General features: G+C 38.2%; 1 protein-coding gene and 1 pseudogene across 1 annotated transcript in view; one reads left to right on the top strand and one right to left on the bottom strand.

Annotated features, from left to right (window-relative positions):
* The window catches only part of NSUN7 (NOP2/Sun RNA methyltransferase family member 7), an 85631-nt gene extending 65998 nt beyond the window's left edge, over nucleotides 1-19633 (bottom strand). Inside the window, 3 exon segments of the mRNA XM_020991164.2 lie at nucleotides 18568-18775; nucleotides 18777-18970; nucleotides 19368-19633. Coding sequence (XP_020846823.1) covers nucleotides 18568-18775; nucleotides 18777-18881 — 313 coding nt within the window. The 5' untranslated portion in view covers nucleotides 18882-18970; nucleotides 19368-19633.
* A 3915-nt stretch (nucleotides 19634-23548) lies between these two features.
* On the top strand, nucleotides 23549-24016 carry LOC110210611 (non-histone chromosomal protein HMG-14 pseudogene; annotated as a pseudogene).
* Nucleotides 24017-24365: the final 349 nt, after the last annotated feature.

A 24365-nucleotide genomic window follows, 5' to 3' on the forward strand; every position in this document is an offset into this window, starting at 1 on the left:
ATAACAATAGGATTTTTAGAAGAGCAACTACTTGGTTAACGCCATTTATTTTCTTGAAGTTTTTATAGGAGGTATTCTAGTGTGATGCAAAGTGCAATGGATTTGATGACCTAGGTTCTAGACAGCACAAGTTCCAGTCCTGGCTCTACCATTTACTAGCTGTGACACAGGTCCCACAATCTCTGCCTCATTTTCCTCATCTGAAAAGTGGAGATAATAATTCTTGGCCTAGAAAACTCAAGAGGTTTCGTGAGAATCAAAATGATGTAATATATGTAAAAGTGCTTTGTAAGTTATAATGTGATGTTAGATAAATTGCATAGATTTCTAACTGGATAGGAATTCAGATCATCTAGTACAATTCCTTCATTTTACAGATGAAGAAACTCTGGCCCAAAATGGTCATAGATATTGAGGTAGAAGGAACCTTAGAGGGCATCTAATCCAACTTCCTTGTTTTAAAAAAAGGGAAACTGAGCCTCAGAAATGTTTCCTTGACTCCAAATCAAGTGTTCTATTATATCATATAATCTGTACAGACAAAGTAAATAACTTGACCAAAGTCACAAAAAGGTAGCAAGCAGCAGAACCCATGCTTGAACCTAGACCTCAAATTGTCTCCTAATTCTAAAAAGAAGTCTAAGAATTTCTCTCAAATTGTTTTTATGTTCCTTACCTCTCCACTTCCAGTTATTTCCATCTCTCCACTTATCTCTAGCAAGTCTGAGAGGTTTTACCTTTAGTTTAAGCTTAGCTTTGAAATATACTCTTTATCACAGCTCTCTGCCTTCTTAACCTTGGACATGTCTTACCCTGTCTGGCTCTCAGCATTCAGGTTCTAAAGAACCTCTAAACATTCTTTCCAGCTCTACAGCCATCATTTTCTTCTGGACTAACATTACAGATTTTTCTTCTTAGTAAGCTGAAGATAAGGACTTTCATTCAAGGGGGAGGGAATCAATAAATCAATCAAAACACAGGTGTGTCAGGCACTATGATAAATGCTGATGAGGAAGAAAAAGCAAAGTCTTTGTCATCCAGGGGCTTACATTATAACGGGGAAAACAGCACATACAAATCAGAACAAAGTAAATAAAACAAAGATAGGAGGTAACCTAAGAGCATGGGATCTGCAGGGGACTTAGGCTTCCTGGAGGAGGTCTGAGTGATAAAGGAAGCCAAAGGCTCTACAAATAACAGGCTGGGAAAACATTCCAGACCTGGGGAACTAGTGCAAAGGCACAAAGATAGGGGATGCAGTGCTGAGTACAAGGAAGAACAAACAGACCAAAACGGCTGGATTGTAGAGAGCATGGAGGGCAAGAGAATGTAAAAAGACCAGAAAGGTAGGAGGGCCTAGACTATGAAGATCTTTAAATGCCAAGAAAAAAAAATCACTTTAATATTTGATCCTGAAAGTAAGAGTGAGCCTCTGGAGCCTATTAAGTAAGGGAACAACATGGTCAGACCTACATTTTAGAAAAATGATTCAGTAGCTTAACCTTCCTGCATATAGGGGTATTTATACATTGAACTTTTCTCAGATTTCTTTTGCTCTTTGCTCTTCTCAAAACCACTGTTCCCCTTGCCAAAAGGCTGCAGGCATTCTCTAGGTAACTACTTTTAACCAAATACATAAGAAACTACATAGATCCACACCAACTACACACTGTACAAAATGTGAGCCAGGTGGGGATGGGATTAGGGAAACAACAGCGAATGGCTGACAAGATACACAGCCTCCTTTAGAGATAGATACCTCTACTTTGTGGGGATGCATGATGAAGCCTGTCTTTGATCCAAGGCCTAACATTAGTCTCCATATAAAGCAAAGGAGAAGAGAAAGAGAAGTAGAAAGATCCAATAGCAGAACAAGGTCCTAATTCTCCACCAAGGGAACATGCTGTTTCTTTGAGTACGGTCCCAGGCTCATCTTGTAATTTTCAACAGATGTCCACTTCCTAGAATAGTTCCTTCCTGGACTTAAGGTCAGAAAAGGTCAGAGTTCAAATCTTCCTCAAGACATTTACTAGCTGTGTGACCCTAGTCTCTTCATCTGTAAGATGGGGATAATAATAACACTCACCTCACAGGACTGTTGTGAGGATCAAATAAGATAACGTATATAAAGTGCTTTGCAAACCTAAAAGCTCTGTATTACACATTGCTGGATCAAAATGCTCCTTATCACCCTTCCCTCTCCTACTCCCTACCTCCCAAATGAGCCCTACAGAATTCAGTGAATCATTTACAAAGGTGAACAAGTAAGGAGCATCTAGTTACTAAATAATGCTGATGTGTGTGTGTGTGTGTGTGTGTGTGTGTGTTTAAGTCTCAATCAGTTTAATTAGATCAACACTTAATTAAGAGAGAATCAGCAAATTTAAGTCCAGATGGGGGAAGCAATATCAGGAGAATATGTCAAGAAAATAAGAAAAAGGCTACCAGAAAGGAAAAAAGATTAGATGGGAATGGTGGTACTGTACTTAAATTATTCATCATGTGAATCTTGACAAGGACCTGGAGGCAGTGACAAAAAATTTTGTTATGATACTTTATGCATTTTGTAGTTGTTGTTCAGTCATGTCTGACTCTTTGTGACCCTATGGACAGTACCACACCAGGTCCTTCCATCTCCACTATCACCCAAAGTCTGTCCAAGTTCATGTTCGTTGTTTCCATAACACTATCTATCAATCCCCTTTTCCTTTTGCTTTCAATTGTTCCCATCATCAGAGTCTTCTCCAATGAGTCATGTCTTCTCATTATGCGGCCAAAGTATTTAAGCTTCAGCTTCAGTGTTTGACCTTCCAGTGAATAGCCTGAATTAATTTCTTCAAGTATCGACTGACTTGATCTCTTTGCTGTCCAAGGAACTCTCAAAAGTCATCTCTAGCACCACAATTCCAAATCATCAATTCTGCAGCTCCTCAGCTTTCCTTATAGTCCAACTCTCACAGCCATACATTGCTACTGGAAAAACCATAGCTTTGATGATATGGACCTTTGTCAGCAAAGTTAAGTCTCTGCTTTTTAGAATGCTATCTAGATTTGCCATAGTTTTCCTTCCAAAGTGCAACTATCTTTTAATTTCATGGCTGCAGTTGCCATCTGCAGTGATCTTTGAGCCCAAGAATATAAAATCTGACACCGCTTCTATTTCTTCTCTCTCTATTTGTCAGGAAGTGATGGGACCACTTGCCAAGCTCTGTCTTTTTTTTTTAATGTTAAGATTCAAGCCAGCTTTTACACTCTCCTCTTTCACTCTCATCAAGAGACTTAATTCCTCTTTACTTTTTGGCATCAGAGTGGATATCTGCATATCTGAGACTGTTGGTATTTCTCCCGCCAACCTTAATTCCAGTTTTTGATTCATCCTGGGATTTCATATAAGCTAGATAAATAAGGTGACAACATGCAGTCTTGTCATACTCCTTTCCCAATCTTAAACCAATCAGTCATTCCACATTCAGTTCTGACTATTGCTTCTTGGCCTGCATACAGGTTCCTTAGGAGACAAGGGAGATGACCTGGTACTCCCGTCTCTTTGAGCACTTGCCACATGTTATTGTGATCCACACAAAGTCTGTAGTGTAATCAATGAAGCAACAGTAGATATTTTTCTGGAACTCCCTTGCTTTCTTGCATTCCAGTGAATGTTGGTATTTGGTCTCTAGTTCTTCTGCCTCTTCGAAAGCCAGCCTGGTCTTCTTGTAATTCTTAGTTCACATACTGCTGAAGCCTAGCTTGCAAAATCTTAAGCATAACCTCGCTGGCATGTGAAGTGAGCATAACTGTTCAGTAATTTGAACATTGCTTGGCATTTCCTTCTTTAGCATTGGGATGTAAACTGATCTTTTCCAATCCAGTGGGCACTGTTGTGTTCTCCAAATTCACTGGTATACTGAATGCAGCACTTTAACAACATCATGTTTTAGGGTTTTAAATAGCTTAGTTGAAATTCTATCACTTCTACTAGCCTTATTGTTAGCAATGTTTCCTAAGGCCCACTTGACTTCATTCTCAAGGATGTCTGGCTCTATTTAGATCAGTAACCACACCATCACAATTATCAATGATGTTAAGATCTTTCTGATATAGTTCCTTTGTGTATTCTTGCCACCTCTCCTTTTTTCCCTACTTCATAGTATTTTTTTTTCAATGGCATGTAAAGATGGTTTTCAACATTCACTTTTATAAAATTTTGGTTTCCAAATTTTTCTCCCTCCCTCCCTCTCTACTCCTTTCCACAAGACAGCAAGCAATCTGATACAGATTACACATGTACAGTCATATTAAATATATTTCCACATTAGTCATGTTGTGAAAGAAGAACCAGAACAAAAGGGAAAAACCATGAGAAAGAAAAAATTTTTAAAAAGTGAAAACAGTACACTTCAATCTGCATTCAGACTCCATAGTTCTTTCTCTGGATGTGCCGCCTCTTAATCTCTTCTGCTTTTGTTAAGGCCCTACCATTTTTTTATCTTTATATATTTAATTAAACAATTTAGATAGAATGCTTCTAAACAAGTTTAATTGCTTGAAATGACAATGTTTCTAAAGTTTTATTACTTCAAATAAAATAACATCAACACTTTTGATAAAAATTTTAAAATTTTGTTTTTAAATTAAAAGATGAGACTCATCTGTGTGGAAACATACAAACTTGAATTGGAAGGCACATTGGAAAGTATTTCAGTGATTCAAGAGAAACAGGCCAGAGCCTTGGAAAAATATACTAAGGGCCCCTATGACAGTTGAAAGAACTATTCAACATCTATTTTGTTTTCTCTAACAAGGAAAATTATTTTCAAACCAGGAAAGATAGAACAAAAATCACAAACAAGGAAGGGAAACCCAAGAGACTGCTTATTGGATTTAAAGTTCAATATGAGTCAACAATGTGACATGGAAACAGTATGGCATCAAAATGTAGAGTTAACAGTCCTGGTTAAACCACATATAAAATACTAAGCTTATTTTTTTTAAATTTTTTTAATTTTTCTTGGGTTTTTTTGTCTGTGTTCTCTTTCACAACATGACTAATACGGAAATATGTTTTCCATAATTGCACATGTATAACCTTTATCAAAATGCTTGCCTTCTCAATGAGGGGTTGGGAAGGCAAGGTAGGAGAGAATTTGGACCTCAAAATTGTAAAAATAAAGGTTAAAAATTGTTTTTACATGTAATTGGAAAAAATATTAAAGAGAGAAAATAAAAAGTTTAAACTAAGGGGAAAAATAAAATACTATGCTCAGTTTGATGTACCACATTTAAAGGTAAAATGGTGACCAGGATAGTGAAAGGGCTTGAAACTATGATCCATATAGGAATGATTTAAAGACATAGGAATGATGAACCTAGAAAAGAGATTTATGACAATATTTCAAATAATAATACCTGACATTTGTATAGGACCTTTAGATTTAGCAAGCACTTGACACAATTCTCATTTGACCCTCAACTCATTTTGGGAACTGTGATATGTGTGCGTGTGCATGTGTGTGTGTGTGTGTGTGTGTGTGTGTGTGTGTGTGTATGTGTTCTCCCTTTTACAGATAAGAAAACTGAGCTCAAAGAAGTTTAATAACTTGCCCATAGACAGATGGCTAATAAATGTCAGAAGTAATATTTCAAACCCATCTTTCTCCTGAATTCACATTATAATATGTTATATTATACAGCCTTCCTGGTTGCTTCTGTTCAAATATTTCAAGGCAGTGTTAATGTGGAAGAAGAATCAAATGTGACTGATAGATGAATGTTATAGGATGGCAGATTTCTAGTCAAATTTGTGGAATAAAACTCTTTTAAACAATTGGAGCTGTCCAAAAAACTGAATTGGTTGTCTTGGCAATTAGTAAATGTTAATTTGACTTGATTTATATTATTTTAATTCCACTACTTTCAAAAGAAAATTGCTCAGAAACTATTCTTGCTTCTAAGCAGATGCTAAAGTTAGGTTTTGGTTTTACCAAATAGTTGAATGCCCATTACACTAATGACTTTTGGGATTAAGAAAGTAACTTTTGAAAAATACATTCCCTAGTAAAGGTTGAAGGGGTTGTAGAAAGAAAGACAGACACAAAAATAAACAGTTGATGAAGTTATGAATTGGTCCAACAATTCTGGAGAGTAATTTGGAATTATGCTAAGAAAATGACTAAGAAGTCCATACTCTTTGACCCAGAGATCTCGCTATTAGACATATGCTCCCAAGGGGGTCAAAGATAAAAAATACACCAAAATATTTTTGTAGTTGCAAAGAACTAGAAACAAAGAAGATACCTATCAACTGGATAACGGATGAACAAGCTGTGGTACATGAATGTAATGGATGATTATTGTGCTGGAAGGAACAATGAATATGATATAAAATGTTCTTTATATTCATTATGTTATGATATAATGTGGTAACATTATAATACATAATTACACATTATAAGAAATAATATAAAAAAATATAATCATTTTCCACATAGCTATTTTTCTGGACTTCATCATCTCCAGAAACTCATCATTCTGCAAGATAAAATCAACTGGCTGTCCTCCATGCCTGGAATCAGGTGTGCTGGTTAAATGTTCAACAATTAGCTCTCCAGGGAAAAAAAAAAAGCCATGTATGCACAACATACTTTTAAATTTTATTTGCATCATTAATAATTTCTTCATCACTTTCTAAGTCCAGACAATCAACAAATAATGAATCAAGCTCTGATTTATAGCATTTACCAATTGCCAAGGTGTAATTACTCACACTGAAAATTTCACAGTTGAGTCTATATGAGTTGTCTGCAAAACTATACATAGCAGAAGGTAGCTGACTAGCTTGTTTAAATACATCCAGGAACACATGTAGCCTACAAGGTACTATGTCCACAGGCAACAGAAGTGGAAGCCCAACCTGGGAAAGCTTCAGATTAGTCAGAAAACCCCAGGGTGAAGAACTGGGAAGCCCAGAGAAGTGGCAGCAAGAAGTGACCAGCAAAAGGTCATGACAACCCAGGCACCCAGGGCTCTATCTTGATATGTCCGAGAAGACCCTGAAGTTCCAGCACTCTGATCCTCCAAGATCCAAAAAGGCCAAACTCAGGGGTCATGGAGGTTGGCACAGGGAGCCAATTACTTCCACCCAAAACTGCATCAGCCCATAGAGTCTGGCCCTAGCACAAAGCTCCAATTTCAGAACTAAAGCTAGGGATGAGTGAATCAAAGAAAACAGTGTCTAGTATCAAACATTATTGCAAATCTAGAGATACTTCTAAAGGAAGAATGAGTAACACCAACAACTGCAAGCAGAAATTCAAAGAAAAAAAATGGATTTTCCACAAGGACTACATGAATACCTAAAAGAAATGAAGCAAGAAATAAAAAAATTAAAGTCTTTGGAACAAAGAAGTGGAAAAAGAATTGCTTAGAAGAGAAAGGTGAGAAACCATACCTAAGAAATGGATCCCCCCCGCAAACTAGAATACACGAAACAGAAATCAATGCCTGCACAGTACAGTAAGAAATATTAGAACAAAACTTTAAAATTGAAGAAACAGAAGAAAATATAAGATACCTGATATCAAAAACAACTGACCTGGAAAAAAGATAAAGGAAAAACTGTTTAAGAATTTATTGAGACTTCCGCTTCCAGAAGCCAAGATGGCGGAGTAAAAAGGTAGTCACTCTCACCCTCTCCTATCAACCTCTGAAAGCCCAGAAAATATCACCCCAGAAAAAACCCTGGAACAGCTGAACCAGAAGAAAGACGGGGAGCAGCAGTGTAGTAACTCAGGTAGCTTGAGGGATTAACAGGAAAGGCCCCTCTTACCCTGGGAGAAGGGGAGCAGTACTGAATGGGAGGCATTCCAGCCAGCTAGTGGAAAGCCCCACTTTAGCACATCAGGAAGAGATCCTGGTGCCTCGGCATTCTACAGCAAAGGGGTCTCCCAGTTCCTCAGCAAAAATAAGGGAAGCAGCACTACAAACACCCTGCAGCATTCATCTGAAAGGAGCTGAAGAAAGAAATGTAGAGTTGCTTAAAAGTTCCAGCCTTGCTGATTCCAGCCCAACACCAAGTAAGCTGTCAGAACCCTACAGCCTCCAATTGCCAACATAAGAGGACCCAGCACACAAAGCCAGTGACCAAGACCTAGGCTCCCAACACAAGGAGCTTGGGTCAGTGCCCTCTGTCCCCCAGAGCTCAATCTCTTTAAAGGCCAGGGAATAAAGAAACACCATGAGTAAAAAGAAACATACCACAGATTCACATTAGGAGAAGAGTGAAGATCAAGATAGAAATTCTGAAGAGGACAACATTGTCAACAAACCCACATCTGCAACATCAAAAGGGAATATGAATTGTCTGAAGCCCAAAAAGCCTTCTTAGAAGAGCTCAAGAAGGACTGTATAAGTCAAACGAGAGAGGTAGAAGAGTCCTTAAAAAAATACAACAGGCCAATTGGAAAAAAAGTACACTGAAGAAAACAAGTCCCTTAAAAATACAATTGGCCAACTGGAGAAGGAAGTACAAAATCTAACAGAAGAAAACAATTTGTTAAAAATTAGAATTGGACAAATGGAAACTAATGACTCTATGAGAGAGCACGAATCAGTCAAACCAAAATAAAAAAATGAAAAAATAGACGAAAACGTAAAATACCTCATGGGTAAAACAACTGACCTAGAAAATCAATCCAGGAGAGACAATTTTAAAATTATTGGTCTACCTGAAAATCATGATAAAAAAAAGAACCTGGACAGTATCTTTCAGGAAATCACAAAGGAAAATTGCCCTAAGAGTCCTAGAACCAGAAGGTAAAATAACCATAGAAAGAATCCACCACTCACCGCCTGAAAGAGATCCCAAACTGAAAACGCCAAGAAATATAATAGCCAAATTCCAAAATTACCAGATCAAAAAGAAAATACTGCAAGCAGCCAAAAAGAAACAATTTAAATATCATGGAACTACAGTCAGGATTACACAGGAACTTGCAGCTTCTACATTAAAAGACCGTAGGGCATGGAACATGATATTCCGTAAGGCAAAGGAGCTTGGATTGCAGCCAAGGATCAACTACCCAGCAAAAATGAGCATGATCTTTCAGGGGAGGAGATGGATATTCAAATAAATAGGAGACTTCCAAACCTTCCTGATAAAAAGACCAGAGCTCAACAAAAAAATTTGATCTTCAAGTACAAGATTTAAGTGAGACATAAAAAGGTAAATGAGGCAGAAAGATGCAATATGCTGTTTATAAGGGCAAACTGTTTACATCCCTACAAGGGAAGATGACACTTGCAACTCTTGAGAACTGTATTGTTCTTACATCATATTAAAGGAGTATACATAAAGGGAGTGGATATAAGTTGACTTTGATGTAATAATAAAAAAAATCTAATCAAGTGGGTTAAATGGATTCAAGTAAGTGGATTAGTCTGATCTAAGAAAAGGTACTGATGGGGCAGCTAGGTGGCGCAGTGGATAGAGTGCCGGCCCTGAAGTCAGGAGGACCTGGGTTCAAATCCGGCCTCAGACCAAACACTTGACACTTACTAGCTGTGTGACCCTGGGCAAGTCACTTAACCCCAATTGCCTTTAAAAAAAAAAAAGGTACTGAGAAAGGAAGAGGCATTCAAGGGTAAATTACATTATAGGAAAAGACACAAAAACCTATTACACCAGAGGGAAAGAAGGGAGGGGGATGACCATTGTTTGAACCTTATTCTTATCAGATTTGGCTCAAGAAGGGAATAACATAATCAATTAGGTATAGAAATCTAACTTGCCTATAGGCAGTAGGAGGGAAAAGGGGAAAGAAAAGGGAGGGGGCATAGAAGGGAGGGAAGAAGCAGTAAGGGTAAAAGGGAAGAAAAGGCAAAGGGTGAGGGCCTGAAGGAGGTGGTGGTCAAAAGCAAAACACTAGTGGGGGAGAAAGGAGAAAGAAAAGCATAAACAGGAGGAAAAAAAGATGGAGGAAAAGACACAGATAGTAATCAGAACTGTGAATGTGAATGGGATAACTCTCCCATAAAATGGAAGTGGGTAGCAGAATGGATTAAAAATCATAATCCTACATATGTTGTTTACAAGAAACACATTTGGAAAAGAGTGACACATACAGGGTAAAGGTAAAAGGATGGAGCAGAATATATTATGCTTCAGCTGAAGTAAAAAAAGCAGGGGTAGCAATCCTGATCTCAGACAAAGCAAAAGCAAAAATAGATCTAATCAAAAGAGATAAGGAAGGAAACTACATCCTGCTAAAAGGCACCATAGACAATGAAGTAATATCATTACTAAACATATATGCACCAAATGGTATAGCATCCAAATTCTTAGAGAAGTTCAGGGAGTTACAGGAAGAAATAGACAGCAAAACTATACTAGTGGGGGACCCCAACCTCCCCCTTTCTCAACTAGATAAATCTAATCACAAAATAAACAAGAAAGAAATTAAGGAGGTGAATAGAACATTAGAAAAGTTAGGTATGATAGACCTCTGGAGAAAACTGAATGGGGATAGAAAGGAATATACTTTTTCTCGGCAGTACATGGCACATACACAAAAATTGACCATGTACTAGGGCATAAAAACCTCACAATCCAATGCAGAAAGGCAGAAATATTAAATGCATCCTTTTCAGATCATGATGCAATAAAAATTATATGTAATAAAGGGCCATGGAAAGATAGACTAAAAAATAATTGGAAACTAAATAATCTAATCCTAAAAAATGATTGGGTCAAACAACAAATCATAGAAACAATCAATAATTTCATTCAAGAGAATGACAATAATGAGACAACATACCAAAATTATGGGATGCAGTGAAAGCAGTTCTTAGGGGAAGTTTTATATCTCTAAATGCTTACATAAATAAAATAGAAAAAGAGATCAGAAATTGGGCATACAACTAAAAAAACTAGAAAAAGAACAAATTAAAAATCCTCAACTAAACACCAAATTAGAAATATTGAAAACCAAAGGAAAAATTAAATCAAAATTAAGAAAACTATTGAACTAATAAATAAAACTAAGAGCTGGTTTTATAAAAAACCAATAAAATAGATAAACCTTTGGTTAATTTAATAAAAGAAAGAAGAAAACCAAATTACTAGTATCAAGAATGAAAAGGTGAAGCTACCACCAAGGAAGAGGAAATTAAAACAATAATTACTAATTATTTTGCCCAACTATATGCGAACAAATTTGACAATCTTAGTAAAATGGATACATATTTACAAAAATATAAATTGCCCAGGTTAACAGAAGAGGAAGTAAAATACTTAAATAACCCCATTTCAGAAAAAGAAATTGAACAAGCCATTGATGAACTCCCTAGAAAAAAATCTCCAGGGCCAGATGGATTTACATGCGAATTCTATCACACATTTAAAGAACAATTAATTCCAATACTATATAGACTATTTGGGAAAACAGATGAAGAAGGAATTTTACCAAATTCTTTTTATGATATAAATATGGTGCTGATACCTAAACTAGGAAAAGTCAAAACAGAGAAAGAAAATTGTAGACCAATTTCTCTAATGAATATATATATGCAAAAATTTTAAACAAAATATTAGCAAACAGATTACAGAAACTTATCACAAGAATAATACACTATGGGGGCAACTAGGTGGCGCAGTGGATAGAGCACCAGCCCTGGATTCAGGAGGACCTGAGTTTAAATCCAGCCTCAGACACATAACATTTACTAGCTGTGTGACCCTGGGCAAGTCACTTAACCCCACTGCCAGCAAAAAAAAAAAAAAAAGAATAATACACTATGACCAGGCAGGATTTATACCAGGAATGCAGGGCTGGTTCAATATTAGGAAAACTATCAGCATAACTGAGCATATCAACACCAAAACTAACAAAAACCACACGATCATCTCAACAGATGCAGAAAAAGCTTTTGACAAAGTACAACACCCATTCCTATTAAAAACACTAGAAAGCATAGGTATAAATGGAGTCTTCCTTAAAGTAATAAATAGCATCTATCTAAACCTTCAGCAAGTATAATATGTAATGGGGACAAGCTAGAAGTGTTTCCAATAAGATAGAGGGTGGAACAAGGATGTCCATTATCACCACTGTTATTCAATATCATACTGGAAATGTTAGTTTTAGCAATAAGAGAAGAAAAAGAAATTGAAGGTATTAGAATAGGCAAAAGAAGAAACAAAGCTATCACTCTTTGCAGATGACATGATGATATACTTAGAGAATCCCAGAGAATCAAGTAAAAAACTATTTGAAATAATAAACAACTTTAGCAAAGTTGCAAGCTATAAAATAAACCCACATAAATCGACATTTCTATATATTACCAACAAAGCCCAACAGCAAGAGACAGAAAGAGAAATTCCATTTAAACTTACTGTAAACATTATAAAATATTTAGAAGTCTAGCTCCCAAAACAAACCCAGGAACTCTATGAATACAATTACAAAACACTTTTCACACAAATAAAATCAGGTCTAAATAATTGGAAACACATCAGTTGCTCATGGGTAGGCCGAGCTAATATAATATAATAATATAATATAATAAAATAATATAATATAATAAAAATGACAATTCTACCTAAGCTAATTTACTTATTTGGTGCCATACCAATCAAACTACCAAAAAATTATTTGACAGAGCTAGAAAAAATAGTAACAAGATTCATTTGGAAGAGCAAAAGGTCCAGAATATCAAGGGAACTAATGAAAAGAAATGCAGGGGAAGGTGGCCTACCAATTCCAAATCTTAAATTGTATTATAAAGTAGCAATCATCAAAACTGCTTGATACTGGCTAAGAGATAGAATGGTGGATCAGTGGAATAGGTTAAATATGCAAGACACAGTAGTCAATGCCTATAGTAATCTATTATTTGATAAACCCAAAGACCCCAGCTTCTGGGATAAGAGCCCACTCTTTGGAAAAAAAAAACTGCTGGGGAAACTGGAAAAGAGTATGGCAGAAACTAGACATAGACCAAAACCTCACACCATATACCAAAATAAAGTCAAAATGGGTTCATGATTTAGATATAAAGGCTGATACTATAAGCAAACCAGAAGAGCAAGGAATAGTTTATGTATCAGATCTATGGAGAACAGAAGAATTCATGATCAAACAGGAAATAGAGAACATTATGAAAAGCAAAATAGAAAATTTTGAATATATTAAATTGAAAAGTTTTTACACAAACAAAGCTAATGCAACTAAGATTAGAAGGAAGGTAGAAAATTGGGAAAGAATTTTTACAACCAGTTTCTCTGATAAGGGCCTCATTTCTAAAATATATAGAGAATTAAGTCAAATTTATAAGAATACAAGCCATTCCCCAATTGATAAATGGTCAAAGGATAAGAACAGGCAGCTCTCAGATGAAGAAATTAAATCCATCTATAGTCATATGAAAAAATGCTCTAAATCACTATTAATAAGAGAAATGCAAATCAAAACAACTCTGAGGTACCACATCACACCTATTAGATTGGCCAACATGACAAAACAGGAAAATGATAAATGTTGGGAGATGGGGGAAAATTCGAACACTAATACATTGTTGGTGGAGCTGTGAAATGATCCAACCATTTTGGAGAGCAATTTGGAACTATGCCCAAAGAGTTATAAAAACATGCATACCCTTTGACCTAGCAATAGCACTTCTAGGGCTATATCCCAAAGAGATCATACAAATGGGAAAAGGACCCACATGTAAAAAAATATTCATAGCAGCTCTTTTTGTGGTGGCAAAGAAGTGGAAATTGAGAGAATGCCCATCCATTGGGGAATGGCTGAGCAAGTTCTGGTATATGAATGTAATGGAATACTATTGTGCTATAAGAAATGATGAATAGGCTTACTTCAGAAAAACCTGGAAAGACTTGTATGGTCTGATGCTGAGTAAAGTAAGTAGAACCAAGAGAACATTGTACATGATAATAGCCACGTTGTGCGACACTAATATTTGATAAACTCAACGTTTCCCAGCAATACAAGGATCTAAGACATCTCCAGAGGCCTCATGATGGAAAATGCTATCCACATCCAAAGAAAGAACTATGGAAGTTGAATTGCTATTTTTTTTCTCTTCTGTTGAGTTTTGTTTCCTCTTTCTGATGGTTCCCCCTGTTGGTTTTAATTTTTACTTACAATATCACTAATGTGAAACTGTTTAATAGGAATGTAAAAGTATAGCCTATATCAGATTGTGTGCTGTCTTGGGGAGGGTGATGGGGAGGAAGGGGGAGAAAAATTTTAAACTCAAAAGTATATGGAAATGATTATTGATAAATCAAAATAAATTAATAAAAAAAAATTTAATTTTAAAAAGAACTTATTGGGCTCCCTAAAAAACATGATTTGTTTTTAAAAGCCTGGAGATAGTAATTGAAGAAATCTTAAGTGAAAACTGCTCAAATCTATTAGAACCAGAGTAAAGTTTAGGAAGAATCCACTAATCACTTTCATCTGAAAACAACAAAGAAGGATTGAACGTACACACAGAGTTTAGTGTAGAAAGAACACATTGGACCCAATAGGGAAACGAGCAGGGATGGGAGAGGGTGGCAGTTAAGAGGGAAGTAAATAGCCACAAGCAAAATCAATTTCCTGAATTGAAGAATTAAAAGATAGAGGAGAGAGAGGAAGAAAAGCAAAGAACCAAAATCCTGGGGGCAAGGGAAAAGGGACTTATATTTTCTCTTAGACAACTGGGAAATGGCTTAACAAACTGTGGCATATTAATGTAATGGAACAATATGATGTTACAAGAAACGATGATAAAGAAGTGATTTCAGGCACTCCTGGGTAGTATGAACTAATGCAGAGTGAAGTGAGTAGAACTAGAAGAACAACTGCTACAGGGCCAGCAATATTGCACATAAAAACAACCTTGAAAAGTTCACAACTCTAAGACAATGACCAATTATGTCTCCAGAAAAAGCTACGATGAAACACGTTCCTCACCTCCTGACAGAGACACAAAAAATGTGCTGAAAGAGAAACATTTTTTGGACGCGGATTCCTGCTGCTTGACTATGCTTTTTTTGTTGAACAGGCTTTTATTTTCCTCTTGATTTTTATTTGGAGAAGGGGTAGTAGGAAAGGGGTTAGCAATAGTGATTAAAAAAAAAAAGGCCCATTATAACATTTTATAAAATGTAAAGAAGTTGAGAAAGCACATACAAGTAGGACAGTTTTGAAAGTAACATATATAATTTATTGCACATATATATATATTTTTAAAGTAAACAGTATGAAATAGAGACTCACAGTTTCACATAGAATGCTCTTTTGTGTCCTGCTGCTCTTTTTTAGTGTTTAAGTTCAGAATAAAATTTTTTAAAATTAGAGTCAAAATCTGCTTCTCTATAATCTCCATCCATTCCTCCCAGTTCTGCCACCTAAGGCCAAAACTGTCTAATAGTTCTGAACATGTCCAATACTGCATGTCTTAGTTCCATGTGACAGCCCTTCAAAAACATGGAGACAGCTATTGGGTTCTCACACTCCCAGTCTTGTCTTCTTTAGCTTAAAGATGCCCAGTTCTTTCAAATTCTCCTCTTCATGGCACGCTATCAAAGGTCTTCATACTCCTGGTTCCCCAACTATAGCCATTGGCCAACTTATTAATGTCCTTTCTAAAAAGTGGCAGAACCCAGAAAGTGAACCAGATGTGGTCTGGCTAGAGCAGAAAACCTATTCCTAGAAACTGACTCTCAATGTAGCCTAGGAAACCACTAGCTTTTCTGGTTGCTATATCAAACTGTTGGTTCACACTGAGCCTACAACCCACTAAAATCCAATTAAATTATGTCTAACCAAGCTTTCTTCATCCCCTACTTAAAAAGTTTATTTTCTAAATCCATGAATAAAATGTTACATTTATCCCTATAACCTATGGCCCAGCACATCTCTGTGTTTAAAAGGAACAGGTTCAATTTTAGGGACTTCTCACAGAGATAACTAGAGTTTTACCCCTCTAATAATATAAGAATTTGACTTTTTGTCTTGGTTTCAACATTAAGGGGAAAAAGTCATTAGATCACATGCAAACACCCAGGCTAACAAAATAGCCTATCGCACAGGCTTTATTTAACCCAACAACAACAACAATAAAAAATGCAAAGACTTGTGTCCAAAGCCATAACAAAGGTAACTCTTCTTCCTTGCCAGGGGACCTACACTTCCCACATACCCAAAGTCTGCTATACTTGGGGTTGTGACTCTGTAGTAACTCAAGTTACTACAAAGTTGACACCCTTTGAAGGACCTATACATGCTACTTAAATTACAGCACCAGTCAAGAATAAGATCCAGTTTTGCTGCTCCAAATCATGGCTAACATTTATTGTTCTTCAGATTCAGGACCTTAGGTAAAAAATAATAATAACAATCATGGTTTTGCAAAGCACTTTTTATATATTGCTTAACCTGATCCTCACAATAACCCTCTGAAGTAGGTGCTATTGTTATCCTCATTTTACAGAAGAGGAAAAAGACTGAAAGAAGTTATGTGACTTGCCTAGGGCCACACAGCTATAAAATATCTGAGATATGATTTCTGATTCTAGGTCCTGTAACACTCTATCAACTACGCCATCAAGCTGCTTCCCCTCCATCACTCTGTCATTGCCTTGATGCCATTCCTGAAGCTAAGTGAACAGCCCCTCCAGCCCATCCCTACAGGATGCTTCTACGAGGAACCAGGTCCAAGTTTTCAAATAGTCCCTCTCTTCTCTGTCCCCGATCCCCTGCCCCTTCCAATTTTCTAACACTAAAACTCTTTAAAAAGTCCACATCCCGCTGACTTCTTCATCGAGTTATGTTAATCACCTTAATAATCAAGTCACTGACCTGCAACTTCTGATCTGTAAACCTTTGCCATAAATGTCCATGTTAGTACCCAGGATAAGGTCAATTAACACCTCAGCAAAGAGTCATTAAGACTAAAATTTTCCCTGACAAGCAGGATTCTGGACTATCTGACCACAAGGCTGCACAGGAACAGACTCTCCACATACCTATTAAGTTTCATCTTGTTAGACTCAGTTAATTCTGGCTGACTTTATCCTATCTCTGTCACCCAACCTATTCACTATTCTTAAGTTTCACCTGCAAATCTTATACGCCTTTGTCCAAGCCATTGAATAGACAGAGATGCACAGGATCAAGGAATGATCCCTGTAGCACTGCACTAGAGAAAAATCTAACTGTACTATCATCTAGTCCAAATCTCTCCACGTCATCCACAAGTAGACACTGGGGAAGACTAAAATGGAAAAAAAAGAGCTAAGGTGGATTCAGGAAGAGATAGGCTTAAGATATATGAAAGAAAATAAAAACTAAAGGCAAGTTTGCCTGCTAAATTAACGTCATAACATTTTTCCTATGAAAAATGTATCAAAGGGCAGCGAAGTGGTGCAGTGGATAAAGCACTGGCCCAGGAGTCAGAAGGACCTGAGTTCAAATCCAGTCTCAGACCAGACACTTGATACTTACTAGCTGTGTGACCCTGGCAAAGTCACTTAACCCCAATTGTCTTGCCAAAAAAGAAAAAAAAGAAAAGAAAAAAATGTCAAAATTTCATGTATTCCAATTTGTGATACTTATCTCTATAGACCACTAAAGCTATCTGTTCATGTTTAAGCAATCAATAAGATTAATAAAGTCTTGGGATTAAGGAAATAGTTCCATTAATGCCTTAGAAAATATTCAGAGTAACAACAATGTATATGACTGATCAAAAAAATAAACACAACAGATCTTACATGTATAAATAAATGTGTCCTTCAATAGTTAGCTTGGAAAGCTTTTTATTTATTCCAACAATATTATCATTGCTCAAAATATTTTTGGAATATCAACTTGCCAGCCTCAAAAACCAATTTCATTACTTTTGTAATCACATTTTCATCTAGATACATTAGAATCAGACTTGCCTGGGTCTAAGAATTTAGCATTCTGAAAATCAAATTCCCATTCAATGAATAAAGATCTGTACCCATTGATGATATTTAAAAGAAATCACTCTGAAGGCCATTCCAAAAAAAAAAAAGGATGTTACCAAAAGAAAAAAAAAGGTATTATTATGAGAATAATAAATGGCAGATATATGTATATGTATAGGAATCTATGTATGTGTACACATATACATACATACCTAGTCCTTTGTATACATTTTGAGATCGAAAGGGGAAAATTTTCACTGGGATAGATGAATTATTAATTTTAATTTTTAATCTACTTTTTAACTATACCATGTATATGAGTGCCTAGCATAGAAATTCAGAGACAAGATTACAAATAATACAAAACTACAGGCTAAGGGGATACACTTAGGGCAAGCGAACAATAATTTAAAATATAAACATACTTTGCAAGAAAACTATGCTCCTGATTAATTGCCCTATTTCAGTGGAACTGCCATGAATTCTCTCCAAAACTTGCAAACCCCTCAAGAGCTTTTCTCGAAATTCAAAGGATGTCATTTGCTCCCCTAAAATTCTAGAGTTATCCGTGTTCTTCATCATCTTGAAATTCTGTATCTACTTACATTTTAGAGCACTGAAAGCTAGTTCATAGGACAAACGCTGGGATTTTTCATCTTCAAAATCCGGCAAGGCCAGCACTGGTTCATGGCCATACTTTATCAAGACTTTGTCGGGTGCCTTTTCAATTCTAATGCTTTGAAAAATATTAGCTGCCTTTATATAAACAGCGTCCTGATAGCCATTTTTTTCATTTAAACACATTACACTTTTTTCTTTGGATCCCGATTCCTCCGTATGTGTCAGGGGAAGTGAGTTTTGATAATTCGTTTTTAATTTCTTCTTCGGAAAACTCCAGTTCACTTGCAGAGTTGATCATGCTTTCCCAGGAATTATAACTTCAGTAAAACAAGCGGGAATCATCGGGCTCCGTGACTGATGGTGTCACCCGCATCCTAAACATGATTTCTGCGGGGGGAGAAAAAGGATCTCGGTCAGTCAATAAAAACGCCCTTTCTGCCCGCATGGACGATGCCCAGCTAGGGACCCTCGACAGGCTGAGACCCTCATCTAGGGGGTCTTTACCGAAAGGGCCTTTTCTCCTGTGTACGGGGAAGGGGACGGGGGTGGGAGGTAGTTATTAAAAGCGGGGGGCGCGTAACTCAAACCTTCTCCCCGCCCAGCTTCACTACTAGGAGCATAGACGGGGAGGGGGGAGGGGCGAGGGCCCCCCCCCCGGGGGCCTGCTCGTCTCCACCCGCGCCCATCCTCTCGCCCCCCGGGCTGGCGCCTGAAGCGCGGACCGACTTCGGCGAGGGCTGCCTGGAGAGGGGAGCGAACGTCCCTGCAGGAGGGCCACCCTTACCCAAAGAGGGAGGGTGAGGACGCTTCCCCAACCGGGGGGGTGGGTGGTGTTTCCCCCAACGAAGTGAAAGGCACCTGCCGCACTTAGCGAAAGGGCCAGACGGTTTCCACAACAGGTGGAAGACGAGACCAATCGCGGTCACAGTAGCGAGGGCCACTCCCCCGCCTCAATAGCCTCGGGACGCGTAGGAGGCGGGGCCCCGCGTCCGCCCCGCTCTGCACACGGCCCCACAGTCCCTCCCCTTGCCCTCCTCCGACCTGCGGGCGGGCCCGGGGAGGCCGTTTCATTTAAATGTAGGCGGTGCCACTGCGCTCCTCCGCATGGGAGCGGCCCTCGAGCTTTCGCCCGCTGGTCCCCCTGCCAGGTGAACCCCCAAAATTTTAGAGGCCAAGTCCTAGCTCTTGGTGCCTCTGCGTCTCTGGGAGCTGAAGGAGACGGAAGGGTGAGGGGATCCGGCTGTGGAGAGACCGCCTCAAGGACAGGTGTCCCCCTCCTTTTAGGAAATCGCACCGTCTGGAGCCTGATCTCCATAGTAACCGGGCGGGCTCCGCCCTGGTGATGCCGGAGGCTGCTGGCGTTTTTCACGCCCTCTTCTTGCTTCTTCGCTGTAGTAGCGTCCCTGCCTGGCGTGGGTCTCTGCCCCACCTCTTGTTTTTTCCTATGCCCACATCCCTCTCCATTCCTCCCATCATCCCTCCTTGCCTCCCACGCAAGATACGTTCTGACACTTGCAGCCAAATAGAAGGATAAGCCTCCGGTCTATATCCAAGATCTGGAGTGAGGACCTCTCACCTTCTTTCACCAAAATAAATAAATAACACATGAGTCCCACTTTCCCAGGCTCCACTTCCAATCTTATTAAGGACCTCGCCTTAAACCCAAATGACTGAGGCTGTCATTGATCGGGCAACAATAGCCCCAGCCAAGTCCCACTTTGTTTGGGCCCTGATTGGCTCAGAGTGAACATAAATCGCAATTGTTTATGTTTCGGCCAGAAGCCCGGAGAGTCTTTCCCTCTCTACATACATACTACATACATACTACATAAAGAGGCCATTCTCTGCCTCATTTCTTACCTATCCTTAATTACTGAATGGGTTCTGCCTCAGTCAAACTGAGACCTGTTGAAGACCTTAGCTTGAAAAAGCCCAAGATCCTCCACTGCATCTGGGGCCATCTCCAGTTGTCCTGATCCATATCCGACCACTGGACCCAGATGGCTGTGGGGGAGAAAGTGAGGCTGGTGACTTTGCACAGCCCTCCCTCACTTAAATCCAATTCACTTGCATGTCTTGGCCACACCTCCATGAAGCTGAGGAGTACCTCAAAGAACAAAGGACAAACAAAATCAATCTTACCTACTTCATCCCCCTGTGGAGTGTCCACAGTGATGTTTTAAAATCTCCTGTAGGGCTGGACCAAGTCTTTAAAAAACATCATGTGCACAGTAGGAGTTCAGGAAATATTTGTTGAATAAATGAGCATTAACTTAAAAAAAAACATGAAGAGGTGGATTTAAAAAATGATCTATTTGTCGCTGTTTTCCCCCTAATGAAATATTACATAGGTACTCCAAACCCTATGCTCTCACAACTCTTCTCCATTTCTGGGTAGTCCATCAGTTGCCTTTTCTTCCCCTGTAACATCTCTTGAATCTGAACCCTTCTCTCAACTCACCATTAGGTGAGGTCCTCATCATATCTCACCTATATTATGGCTTCCTAGTTGTATCCTTCACTTCATCTCTTTCCCATTGCGATTCATCCTCCAGGAAAGCTGCCAAAGTTTATTTATACCCACGCCCAGATCTCACCATGGTACTTCCCTACTCAATAAATTCCAGGAGTCCCTGATGCCTCTGTTTGGCTTTTTAAAGTCCCTCACAATCTACTATCAACCTCTCTTTACAGTACATATGAATTACTCTATATGTCACTCTATAGTCCAGCCAAATTGTCCTCCCTGTTCCTCATCATATCTCCATCACACACACACACACACACACACACACACACACACACACACACACACACACACACACACACACACACACATACACTTTTGCTCTGGTCCTTCCCCCATACCCAGAATTCACTCCCTCCTATTTTGTACCTCGGGGAATCCTTTTAGACACAGCCCTAGCTGTGTCTACACAAAGCCTTTCCTGTTCCCATAACCCAACTACAGGAGCCCTTCCTCCTTTTAACTACCTTGTTTTCATCTGTGCATATGCATATAAATTTACATGTTTTCTCTTACATAAAATATAAGCTCTTTGAGAGCAGCGATTGCTTGATATTTTTGTCTTTGTATTCCCAGTGCCTAATCCCTTATCTGGGGCAGCTAGGTGGATAGAGTGCTAGGCCTAGAGCCACACAGACTCATCTTCCTGAGTTCAAATCTGGCCTCAGACACTTGATAGCTGTGTGACCCTGGGTAAGTCAATTAATCCTGTTGGCCTCAGTTTCCTGATCTGTATAATGAGCTGGAGAAGGAAATGGCAAACCACTCCAATATCTTTTCCAAGAAAACCCCAAATTGGGTCACCAGGAGTTGGACAGGACTGAATAACAACAAATTCATTATCTGGAACATAAAAGGAGATTAATAAATGCTTGATTGGTTGACTCATGTCACTGCAAGTGTATAGAGACATAGAGGTTTATAGGACTAAGAGCTAGTGCTTGTCTTCCAGGAACTCTCTCACATTTAGGAGATTCAAGGAATATTCAAAGACAAAAATGAAACCAATCCCTGACCTCAAGTAACTTACATTCTCCTGGAATCACACATATTGGTTAGGTGTTTTCTTAATACAGGAATGGTGCTAGGGGCATTTAAGAGGACTACATGTTTTCTCTGTATAACTTTTAATATTTGAGAGCTTTTACTGTGCCTAAAGGGCTATAAAACTGTGCATACAATATTTATATCAGGTCCTTTAGTGGTGGCAAAGAATTGGAAACTGAAGGGATGCCCATCAACTGGGGAACAGCTGACCAGGTTATGGTATATGATTGTGATGGAATTATATTGTGTTATGACAAGAAATGACGAGCAACATGCTATCAGAAAAACTTGGAAAGACTTACATGAACTGATGCAAAGTGAAGTGAGCAGAATCAGGTGTACACAGTAACAACAATATTTATGATGATCAGCTGTGAATGACTTAGCTATTTTCAGCAATACAGTGATCGAAGACAGTTCCAAAGGAGTTATGATGAAAAATCTATCCATCTCCAGAGAAAGAATTGATGGACTCTGAATGCAGATCAAAACATACCCTTTTTTAACTTTATTTTTCTTGATTTCTTCTGATCTGTGACTGCACAGATAGCCAATATCTTCTCAATGAGGAAGGAGGAAGGAAGGGAGAGAGAAAGAAAATTTGAAACTCAAAATTTTGAAAAATGAATGTCAAAAATTGGTTTGACATGTAATTTGGGGGAAAACAAAATATTAAATAAATTTAAATATAAAATTAAATTTAAAAGGATATATGAGCTCTCGATCCAAATCTGGGTTTCCTTATACCATTAAAGGTAGTCGAAACTGATATAGATGATTAAGTATATGTGTACCCTTATTGAATGATTACATAAACTAAACTTTGAAAACCAAAGGAGTAAGGTTGGGACATTTTGTAGATTGAATGTGGAAATGAATGACTTCCAGTTTATAATCTCCAAGTTACACGTTCAAATATTGAAAATTAGGTTTTTTTCTCTTACCACATATCAATTTTATCAATTTTGATGGCCTCTAGCTCGATGAACTTTGGTGGCAGGAATCATCAGAAGTCTATTGGACTGACTTTAATGCCAGTTGGAATACTTCACTTGATTTTATAAGTCTTCTCTAATTTCTCTCAGATCTCATCTGTGTAGCCATGAAAATATGTAAGGTCACATGCTGAAAAACAGAAGAAAAAATGTAAAAGTAATGTGACAAATTACTTTTAAAAATAACACCTTTTGCCTTAGCTACTAAGGCTTTTTCTAAAATATGTTTTTTCAAGTTAGAATTAAAATTTGGGGAGCCCGGCGGCGGAAGGAGGAGCGTCGAGGCCCAGGAGCCTTGCTCGTCCAGAAGCTCTCGCGGCCGCGGCCCTTTCCCTCCGACCCCAGAGCCCTGCCGCTCCCGCCAGCGCTCGCCCGACTCTGGAGAGAGGGAGCCAAGATGCCCAAGAGGAAGGTCAACCCCGCAGAAGGGGACGTAAAGGAGGAGCCCAAAAGGAGGTCGGCCACATTGTCAGCTAAACCAGTCCTTGCAAAGGTTGAACCTAAGCCCAAAAAGACAGGTGGGAAGGATAAATCCGAGGACAAAAAAGTTCACACAAAAGGAAAAAAAGGAGCAAAAGGAAAACAAGCAGAAGCTACTAATCAAGAGGAAAATAAAGATGACTTGCCTGCAGAAAATGGGGAAACTAAAACTGAAGAGATTCCAGTCTCTGATTCAGCAGGAGAGAAAGAAACCAAATCTGTATAACATCTTATACAAAGTCTTTTAACAATTGTCCCTGTTACCTCCCTTCTTGTACAATTCAGAGGAATATTTTTATCAACTATTTTGTAAATGCCAGTTTTTTAGTAGCTCTAGAAACACATTTTTAAGAAGGAGGCAATCCCACATCATCACATTAATTTTTTAAAACATTTAGATAAGTGTAAGCCAATCTAAAGTGGCTGTATTTAGAGTCCTATTTAAAGAGGTGAAATCATGTTCTGGTTGTCAATTTCGTTTTTTGTTTTGTTTTAATACAACCAGAAATTAATAGAATGTTGATTAGGAAGGTATTGTGTGTCTTGTGCACAGGCTTAACATTCCATAGGCAGTTTTTACATCATATTAAATGTAGCATAGACAGCAATTTGGAGTTGTGACCATGAATTTTAAAGGTCTTATTTTAATTAATCTGTATCCATCTTGTCTTTCGGTACAATTGTTTCCTAAATAAAACTGCTCCCTGGTGTTGGATCTCCCTTTCAAAATTGT

This window comes from Phascolarctos cinereus, unplaced genomic scaffold (genome assembly GCF_003287225.1).
Source record: "Phascolarctos cinereus isolate Bilbo 61053 unplaced genomic scaffold, phaCin_HiC Scaffold_9;HRSCAF=440, whole genome shotgun sequence".
Classification (NCBI taxonomy): Eukaryota; Metazoa; Chordata; class Mammalia; order Diprotodontia; family Phascolarctidae; genus Phascolarctos; species Phascolarctos cinereus.